Genomic DNA, 9,683 nt, shown 5'->3' with positions numbered 1-9,683 from the left:
CTGCAGGTTGACCTGATGCCTGCGCCTTGGCCACGCCCCCACACTACCATTGGCTCGATGAGCTCTGTGTGGTCCCGCCCCCGCATTCCCATTGGTGGAGGCCGCCCGGGGGGCGTGTCCCTCCCCGCCCTATGTAAGCGGGGTGCGGGGGTCGCTGCGCAGCCCGGGGGTGTCCGGGGGGGGTTTTGGGGGGTTTTTAGGGGTCTCCAGGGGTCTCCGCACCGCCCACCCCCGCCGCGATGCTCGTGGCCGGCTCGCCGTGTCCCCTGCAGGAGCATCGGGTCCGCGGGACCAGGCGGGGCGGGCAGGTAAGGAAGAGCTCCCGGGGGGATACACGGGGGGGGCATCCCACCCGGGAAGGGCTGGGGGTGTCCCCCTGAGCATCGCTGCTGTCCCCCGTCCATGCCCGGGGACACCTCCCACCCCCGGCCGGCTGCAGGGAGGGGACAAGCCGGGACACGTCGAGGGACCGGCCGGGATGCGGGAGGCTGGAAATGGTGGGGGGTGGGGGGTGCTGGGAGCACCCTCAGACTCCTGGGGGAGCACTGGAGGGCTGGGCAGGGAAGTTTTGGTGTCGCCGATCCCTCCGGCAGCTGGGATGTGTGTGGGAGCAGGGCAGAGCCGGGGACAAAGGGAAACTGAGGCCGGGGGGTGATGGGACGTGCCCGCCGGGGTGAGTGGTGGGGGGCTGGCAGGAGGATGGGGGGGTCTGGGCGTTCTGTCCCGTTGTTTGGCTCGTGCTGCTGTTCCCAGGCCGGTTATGGGATCTCTGACGTCCCTCTTAACCCAAACATTCTGGAAGTGTCTGGCATGGCCCAGGGCTTGTGCACTTGGAGACCGGTGTGGAAAACTGGGGTGTCGGTGGAGCCTTGCATGATCCCCCTGACCCTCCCAGGCAGCCAGAGCGGTCTGCAGTGTCAGTCCAACAACATCCTGAGTGTCCTGAAAAGTTGGGAATTGCCTCTATGTGCAAGAGTTATTTTCCCCTCTCCAAAAAAAACACCCCACACTTTTTTCCCTGTTGCTCCTGCATTCCCCCTTCCCCCAGGTTTCCCCAGGGACAGCGGGATTGCTCTGCAGCTCGGGAGGGAGTTGGTGGCCCCCCAGCCATGTCACTGCAGGATGGAGGCTGGAAATGCCGGGATAGTGGGTGGGAGAAACCCCAGGGAACAGGGAACAAACAGCAGGGGGGTCACTCCAGCACTTGTCCTGACACGAGCCAAAGCCTGAAATCTGGAGCAGGCAGGGGTGAGGCTGGGGGTGTCAGGGATGCCCCAAACCTTGGCCAGCAACGCCTGGCAGGTACCACCGAAATTCCATGGATCTGGGGCGTTCCCACTGCCCGTGAAGGTGCCTCTGTTGCGCTCCTGTGATGGTGTTTGTTTAACCTCGGCTGATCAGGGGTGGTTTCCCCACACCTGGCACCAGCCTGGGGAGAGGGGATTGGTGCTCAGCACAGCCATCTTCCCCCTCCTAGGGGATTATCTCCTTCCCCTGGAAGACCCTCTGCCTGCCCTGTGCCAGCCTGGGAGCAGGCTGTGTGCCCTGGGCAGGGCACAGCACCCCGAGCCTCAGTTCCCCTTCAGTTTGACGGGATATCAGGAAAAAAAACAGCCTGTGGTTGTACCAGGGGAGGTCGGGATTGGATATCAGGAAGAATTCTTCATGGAAAGCGTTGTCCAGCCCTGGCACAGCTGCCCAGGGAAGAGGTGGGATCACTTCCCACCGCAGATGTGTGGATGTGGCACTTTGGGGACATGGGTTATCGGTGGCCTTGGCAGTGCTGGGTTGGATCTTAGGGGGCTTCTCCAACCTGAACCATTCCATGGTGTGATTCCCCACCAGTGGAAGCAGGAGGAGATCCCTTATCCAGAGGCGGCACGGGGAGGGTTAAACCACAGCACCCCCCGGGATTGCTTAATGCAGCAAAACACGAGGAGCCTCTGCGGGGGATGATTAAAAACACCTTCAAAGGTCACCCTGAGCTGTCACCGAAAAGCCTCGGGCTGGTTCCGGGCTCCTCGGCTCCTCCCTGCCGTCGGGGTTGGAATTCCAGCCGGCTTGGAATGCTGCTGTCTGCCCCGTGGGTTTGCCGTGCCGGGATCTCGCTGTTGCTTGTCCCTTCCCAGGGACGCTCTCGGAGCTTTTGGAGCAGCTCCTGTCCCCAAGCGCTGAGTCAGCACGGAGCCAGCTCAGCGCCCGGAGCAGCAGGTTCCTGCCGTGCCCCTGGAGCGCTTCCGCGGTGACTCGGGCCGGGAGCATCCCATGGGAGCCGTTGGATGTGGGCGCTCCAGGGCTTTGCCCTGCCCGTATCCCGGGGCCGTGTCCCGCTGCCCGGCTCGTGGGCAGCACGTGGCCGCGGTGACAGCTGCTGCCTTGTCACCTCCTGCCATCCCACCCCCTTCCCTGCTCGGGAGAGGGTGCCAGGCTGCACCCCCCACCTCCTGAGGGATTTGGGTCGTGCCTTGGAGCCCCTCCCTGTGGGGTGCTTGGCCAGTTCACCCAGACTGGGTGCTGTGGGAGCCCGGCTGCCCCTTTGCAGCCCTCAGGGGTGTTGGGGCAGCACCCCCCTCGCCCTGCTGGGGATGATGGTTTATTTTTGGGTCCTGGGGGCTGGCAGGGATCCAGGAGTGTGCTGGTTTTGGCTGGGATAGGGTTCATTTTCCTTTTCGGTGGCTTTGGCTGGGGTTCCCTGGGTGTCCCCAGGGTGGCACAGTGGGGTGAGCAGTGGTCACTGCCTGCCCTATGCGAGTCTCCCTGAACCCAGAGCAGGGAGCAGGCACTGGATGAAGTGTCCCTCGGGATGGGCTGAGGGAGCTTTGTGTCCCACACCTCGGGCACAGCTGCTGCCTCCAGTTCTCCGTGGCACTGCTCCTCCCTGGATGGGCTGGGAGGACCATGGGATGGAGCAGGGTGGTCCTGGGCATCCCAGGGTGAGGTGAGACCCTGGGTGGGCAGATCCAGCCCCTGGGTTGGTGCTGGGATCCCATTCAAACATCCCCTGGAGGTGCTTGGGAGTGGGTCACACCCAGGTCCTGCTGCTGGAGGGGCCTGGTGGATTTCTGCAGGGAAGGGGAAGAGGAGGGTGGTTTTTCACCAGCTGGAGAGGATTCCTGAGCACCTCCTCCGTGGCAGGACCTGTATCCAGAGGGTGGGCTGGAGGAAGCTGCTGAGTGTCCCTCCTGCTGCTGCTGCTTCCATCTCTCTGTCCTGGTTTCACACAAGTGCCATGTCCCCACTGTATTTGGGGGGATGCTGCCCCAGCCCCCTTCCCTCTTTCCCAGAGCTGAGAGCACTTGAGCCCTTCTCCATCCTCATTTCTGGGTCCCCTGTAGGTGTTTAGTGGGCTTATTTTGGCTCTTGGGGGTGGGTGCTGCACCCTCCACCTGCTCTGGGCACCTCTGGGTGCTGCTGCGATGCAGGCAGAGCAGAGTCCCCAAATTTGGACCCTGGTGGGATGTTGTGGTGCAGAAGTGGGATGCCTCCTGACCCAGGGGGCAAAGGGTCTCTCCTGTGCCCCCTGACTGGGGACAGCCAGCACCCACCTGCCGGCAGAGAGGAGGGAAGTTGGGTGTTTGGAGAAAACATGGCATGGAAAACTTGCTTTTCCCTTGGGAGATGGTGGGAGGATTGAGCAGGAGAGGGGGGCAGAGAAGATCTAAACCCTGTGGTTGGAGCGTGGAAAGCCCCCTGTAAGGGGCAGGGCTCGTTTATGGGTTACATTTGTTGCTGGATTTGGGGAGGGGTGGAGAAGCTGGTGATGTTCAGGGATATTTTGTGCTGGGGTGGGGTCAGAGTGACCGTGGCCGTGCTGGGCGTTGCCCCCCCAGTGCCTGGTGCTGCTCCCGCCCCCCCCCTCCGCCGCCCTGCGGGACCCTCGCTCCCTGTTTTTCCCTGTTTTTCCCTGTTTTCCCAAGGAGGGGGCGGTGCCACCGCCGGCCTGCCCCGTGTCCCGGTGTGTCGCACGCAGCTCCGGCAGCGGAGCAACATCCCCGCCGGGTTTCATCAGGCTCTGCCCGCCTGACGTAAGGGCTGTGGGGGCGAGGGCCGGTGCCCCGGCGGGGTGGCTGCCTGAGTCACCCCTTCCGGTGACACCAGCGGGGACACTCGGCGGCTCCGCTGACTCCCGGCTGCTCCTTCCTCCCTAGGACACAGGGATCAAGGTCCCCCGGGAGCTGGCCAAGGGCCCCAGCGCCTTCATCCCCCTGGCCGAGGTAAGAGCTGTGGGGCTGGGCTGGGGTAGAGTGGGGGTTCCGTCCCCCCCTCCCTGCCCTGGGTGGGTGATCAGCGGGGATTCCCACGCCCCACCCCAATTCCTGGTGCCTGGTGGGGTGCTGGGGAAGGGTCAGCCAGCCCAGGGGGCTCGTTTGGGGGGGATTGGTGGTGTCACCCGGGTGTTTTCCTGGCCTGCCCGTGCCTCAGTTTCCCCGCTCATCCAGACACAACTGTCCTTCCCCTGCCCTGCAAAGGCCCTGCCCACCCCTGCCCTGCCCCTCCCCCCCCCAAAAAAACTCTGTCCCCAAATCCCCGGGGCACCCTCAGCCCTATCTCTGCTCCCACGAGGGTGTCCCAGATGGTCCCTCCCCAGGCAGAGATATCACCGTGGTGTCATCACCGCGCTGGGGAGGGGCTGAGCCCCATCTCCTGCCCTGCTCTGCCCAAATAAACAACCCAACCCACGGGCTGAGCCACACGGGATCCAGCATGGACACCCCTGGACACCCCCAGCCCCCTGGGAACGGGAATGGGAAGGGCGAGGCGGGCGCCGGGAGCCACCGGCGGTGCCCGTTCCGGAGGCAGGGAGCTCCCAGCGGGGTGAGGATCTGCTGCAAGGGGATGGGTGCTGCTTGCTGGGGTTTGGGTGGGGGTGGAAGGAGCGAGGGGCTGCATCTCACAGCCCTTCCCTGCTCTCTGCATCCCGCAGATCCCGTGGGAAGGAGCGGGGAGCGACCTGCGCCAGCTCCTCATCGAGGCCTTCGTGTCGGCGGGGAGGGTGGACCACGTGGCCATGGTCATGGGGCTGCACCCCCAGTACCTCAGCAGCTTCTGGAAGACCCAGTACCTCCTGCTGCGCATGGATGGGCCCCTACCCTACCACAAGCGCCACTACATCGCCATCATGGTGAGGAGGGGGGGGCTGGGGGTCACAGGGAGCTCTGGGGGTCCCAGCGCTGCTGCTCGGGAGGCAGGAAGGGATTTGGGATCCCAAAGATGAGCCCCTCTCTGATCTGAGGTCCCAGGGGGTTAAGGTGGGGTCCCAGCACTGCTGCAGGAAGGGATTTAGGACCCTACAGTTGGGCCCCCTCTGATCTGGGGTGTCCCAAAGGTTTATGAACCCCTTTGGAGTTGGTGCCCCCTGGGGACTGACATAGATGGAGGGGGTCAGACCTCCCTGTGTGGATTCATATCCCCAGGGAAAACCCTCCAGGACTGATGTGGGGGTGGGAATTGTCTCTCTGCTTGGCTTCTCCGAGGGTTTGTATCAGGGCTGGGGGGCCCTGGCCGGTTTTAGGGGCTGACTCCCGGCTCTCCCGCAGGCAGCAGCCCGGCACCAGTGCTCCTACCTGGTGGGACTGCACATGGGGGAGTTCCTACAGGTGGGGGGCAACCCTGCCTGGCTGCAGGGCCTGCACTGTGCCCCCCAAAAGCTCCGCAACCTCAACGAGATCAACAAGCTGCTGGCGCACCGGCCCTGGCTCGTCACCAAGGAGCACATCGAGGTGAGTGCTGGTGCTGCCAGCACAGATCACCCCCAAAACACGCTGTCTGGGGGATGCTTGACCCTGGGGGTCACAGCCCTGCTTGCACCCACCCCCAGGTTTAACCCCTTGGGGGCTGAGTGACCCCCATGGGTCTGTGGGGGGGGCACATCCCAAACTCGCTCCCGTGTCCCTGCCCTGGGCTGGGCTGGGGGGGCTCAGTGGGGAAGCTGGGGGGTCTCTCTAACCCTTCTGTGCCTTGCAGGCTCTGCTGAAGCCGGGGGAGGACAGCTGGTCGCTGGCAGAGCTGGTGCAGGCCCTGGTGCTCCTCACCCACTACCACTCGCTCGCCTCCTTCGTCTTCGGCTGCGGCATCAAACCCGAGGAGGAGCAGGATGGGGGGAATGGCTGCTGGGCCCCCTCCCCCCACAGTGACAGCAACCCTGCCTCTGAGGACAGCGTGGGGGGCTCTGGGGTAAGGGGGGAGCTTTGCCTTGCAGGGGTGGGAGGGCGTGGTGGGGAGCTGGGTGCTTTATGGGGCTTCTCCTGGGAATCCCAGGATGGTTTGGGTTGGGAGAGACCTTAAAGCTCATCTTGTTGATGGGCAGGGACACCTTCCACTAGCCCAGGTTGCCCCAGCCAGGCCTTGGACACTTCCAGGGATCCAGGGGCAGCCACAGCTTCTCTGGGCAAACCTGTGCCAGGGCCTCCCCACCCTCACAGGGAACAATTTCTTCCCAATATCTCATCTATCCCTGCCCTCTGGCAGTAGGAAGCCATTTCCCCTTGTCCTATCCCTCCATCCCTTGTCCCTAGTCCCTCTCCAGCTCTCCTGGGGATGGAGCGTGGGAGCTGCTTGAGGTCTGGCCAGGACAAACCCAGAGGCAAATGCTCTTTGCAGCAGCCCTGAGGCTGCTCCAAGTGCCAGCAGAGCTGGTTTTGGGGGCCCCTGTGCTCGAGTAGGGGCAGGGTTAACCCTGCCCTGTGCTCCCCCCAGGGCAAGGATGCCATGCAGGAGGTGGAGATGCTGATGGAGAGGATGAAGCTGCTGCAGGAAAACCAGCTGGAGGAGGAGGGCGTCACCCAGGAGGAGATGGAGACGCGCTTCGAGCTGGAAAAGACGGAGAGTTTGCTGGTCCCTCCCTCAGGTGAGGAGGTGCAGGGGGGCACCTGGCTGGGGAGGGGGTCCCCGTGGGCCAGGGGGAGGGGAAAGAGCCAGAACCTGCCTGGGAGAGCAGGATCAGCCCCTCAGTGCAGGGGTCCCACCACCTCACTGCCTGGTGGTGCCTTGCAGATATTTTGGACCCCTCCCTGCAGTCCCACGTCCGCTGCTTCGTGGAGGACCCCGAGTTCGGCTACAAGGACTTCACACGGAGGGGGGAGCAGGCCCCCCCCACCTTCCATGCCCAGGTGGGTCCTCAGGGCAGAGGGAGGTGCTGGGGTGGGGCAGCTCCTGCTTGTCTTGGCGTGGGGGGACAGTGGGGAGGTTCCTGATGTGGTGGGAGCAGCTGGGTGGGTGAAGGGCTCGGAGCTGAGCGAGATGCTGAGAGCTGTGGGGCCAACTTAGAGGCTGAGAGACCCTAGAAAAGCCCACTGTCCCCGATCCCCCAGGATTACACGTGGGAGGACCACGGCTTCTCGCTGATCAACCGCCTGTACCCGGACGTGGGGCAGCTGCTGGACGAGAAGTTCCAGGTGGTTTACAACCTGACCTACAACACCATCGCCATGCACTGCGGGGTGGACACCTCCATGCTCCGCAGGGCCATCTGGAACTACGTCCACTGCGTCTTCGGCATCCGGTAGGTCCCCAAAACCTGGCCTGGAGATTGTTCTCCATCTTGGGAAGAGCCTGGGAGTGAGTCCAGTGACTGGGCCTTGGTCAAGATGTTGCCTGACTGAGGCCAAGTGATGTTGTTGTGGGGCTCAGCTGAGGTCCAGAAGGACCCTGGGGGGGTGACAGTTTAGGAAGAAATTTTTATTATAAGGGAGGTGCAAAATTCTCTGTGATGAGGGAAGTGAGGCCCTGGCACAGGTGGCCCAGAGAGGTGGTGGACTCTCCATCCCTGGTTGTGGACTCCTCATCTCTGGAAGTGTCCAAGGCCAGGTTGGACGGGGCTTGGAGCAACCTGGGCTAGTGGAAGGTGTCCCTGCCTGTGGGATGAGATGGGCTTTGAGATCCCTTCCAAGCCAAACTATTTTGGGATTCTGAGAGTGCACAGAAGTTGTGGCTGAAGGACACTCCCCTCCCCTCTCCCCTCAGCTACGACGACTACGACTACGGGGAGGTGAACCAGCTCCTGGAGCGCAACCTGAAGATCTACATCAAGACAGTGGCCTGTTACCCGGAGAAGACGACCAAGCAGATCTACACCCAGTTCTGGAGGCACTTCAAGCACTCAGAGAAGGTGCTGCCCGCTCCCTTCCCCTGCTGGCGGGGTGTTTGGGGGTGCTGATCCCACCCCCTGACCCCCCTCTCCTCTCCCCACAGGTGCACGTCAACCTGCTCCTGCTGGAGGCCCGCATGCAGGCGGCTCTGCTCTACGCCCTCCGCGCCGTCACCCGCTACATGACCTGACCCTGCTCTGCTCCCTCCTCCTCCTCCTGCCCTCACGGGCCCCACGGGTCAGGGGAGAGCCCAGGGGGGAGCTGCCACCCTGTTCCACTGAGCCTGCAATGTTATCTCCCCGCTGAAGGGAGCTGTGGAAGGAAAGTTGGGGCTTTCCCCGTTCGTTCTCCCTGGAAAAGGGGGATCCCCGAGGAGTGGTGGGAAGAGCCTGTTGTGCTGCCCTGGCAGAGCTGGGGGTGCCCTGCTGCTCTGTGCCTTTGTGGGGTGAGCCTGAAGGAAGCCAAACTTGGGTGTCTGTGGGTGCTGTGCTGGTGTCACACCCCTGTGCCACATCCTAGTGCCAGAGAGGACTGTCCCCTGCCAGAGAGGGCCAGGGGGCTTCGCTCCTGCTTTTGGGGGTCTCACTGTGCTGGCAGACGCAGCTGCTGGTGGTGAGGCAGCTGCCCTGGCACCCCCTGCCCACCTTTCTGCCTCCTCTGCCGTGATTTGGGATGTGAAGTGCCTTTAACCTGGGTGCCAGGGTAGGAGCAGGGTGAGGGCAGAGGTGCCCGTGGGGTGTTCTACACTTTTTTTTTGTTGTTTTTTTTGCACATCTCCACTGCCCGGGTTTGAGGGGCTGAGTTGGGGAGCTATGCTGGGACACGGAGCTCCCTCCTGCTGTGAGGGTGATGGAGTGGCCATGGCTTTATCCAGATGTGCCAGAGCATTCCCAGAGGCGCTGGTCGCCAGGGAGGTGTCTGTTTTGGGAAAGCCCCCCACTCCTGGCTCTGCTGGAGCAGGATCCAGGGCCAGCAGCACCACCACCCTTGGTTTGGCTGTTTAATTGTATCTCCAGTTAAGTTATTTCTATATTTTTTGGGTGTATTTACTTCTGACTGGGCACAGAAATGCCCCTGTGACTTTGCTACGGATCTTGTTCAAAAAAATAAAGTTGTTGTTTTTTATTTCCCTTTCCCCTTGCTCAGCCCAGGGGCTGATCCTCTATGGGGATGGGGGGGTAGTGGGACGGGTCCTGCTGCTCTGGAAGTGTTTGGGAGCATCCCTGGGTTGTCCAGGGGGGAAGATGGGAGGTCTGAGCACTCCCTATTGGCCTGAGGGTGTTCCCTGGGATGTGTGATCCTGCTGCTGGGATGGTGCTGGGGGGGTGGAGCAGCTCTGGGGACACCCCAACCCCGAGCTGTGCAGCCCAGCGTTTATCAGGGCATGGGCAGCAGCCCCTGGAAGCTGCTGATAAGATCCCTGAGGAGGGGCCAGCCCTGCAGGCCGAGGTGCATCCTGGTGTTCCTGAGGAGCTGGATCCTGGCTGTGGATCCAGAGCCCCTCTGGAGCCATCTCTGAGCAGGGACAGTGGGGACAGCAGGGCTGGAAGGGGCTCACTGAGGGTTTTCTGGGGGCCAGGGTGACAGCCCTCTGTC

At 62.9% G+C, this 9,683-nt stretch overlaps 1 protein-coding gene across 2 annotated transcripts; it reads left to right on the top strand.

The window, feature by feature from the left end:
* Positions 1-212: 212 nt before the first annotated feature.
* SESN2 (sestrin 2) lies at positions 213-9,215 on the top strand. Of its 2 annotated transcripts, XM_050326582.1 has the most exons (10): positions 213-308; positions 4,149-4,214; positions 4,925-5,122; positions 5,538-5,720; positions 5,965-6,174; positions 6,697-6,847; positions 6,994-7,109; positions 7,311-7,501; positions 7,963-8,107; positions 8,191-9,215. In XM_050326582.1, exons 1-10 carry the CDS (start codon positions 240-242, stop codon positions 8,275-8,277), a joined length of 1,416 nt encoding a protein of 471 aa, XP_050182539.1. In that variant the 5' UTR covers positions 213-239; the 3' UTR covers positions 8,278-9,215. The 2 variants fall into 2 exon arrangements, with proteins under 2 accessions (XP_050182539.1, XP_050182540.1); XM_050326583.1 differs by lacking the exons at positions 213-308; positions 4,149-4,214 and adding an exon at positions 4,644-4,815.
* The last annotated feature ends 468 nt before the right edge of the window (positions 9,216-9,683 follow it).

The sequence above is a fragment of the Myiozetetes cayanensis genome, unplaced genomic scaffold (assembly GCF_022539395.1).
Source record: "Myiozetetes cayanensis isolate MyiCay16 unplaced genomic scaffold, myiCay2020 scf31, whole genome shotgun sequence".
Taxonomy (NCBI): Eukaryota; Metazoa; Chordata; class Aves; order Passeriformes; family Tyrannidae; genus Myiozetetes; species Myiozetetes cayanensis.
The sequence above is the reverse complement of the archived record's forward strand: the minus strand, read 5'-3'. Positions and strand labels throughout refer to the sequence as shown.

Bases quoted from the DNA above. Each gene is read 5' to 3' on its own strand.
- SESN2 (XM_050326582.1), top strand. From the start codon at position 240: ATGCTCGTGGCCGGCTCGCCGTGTCCCCTGCAGGAGCATCGGGTCCGC. The intron at 5,123-5,537 runs GTGAGGAGGGGG...GCTCTCCCGCAG, and splicing joins GCCACTACATCGCCATCATG to GCAGCAGCCCGGCACCAGTG. The intron at 7,502-7,962 runs GTAGGTCCCCAA...CTCTCCCCTCAG, and splicing joins CACTGCGTCTTCGGCATCCG to CTACGACGACTACGACTACG.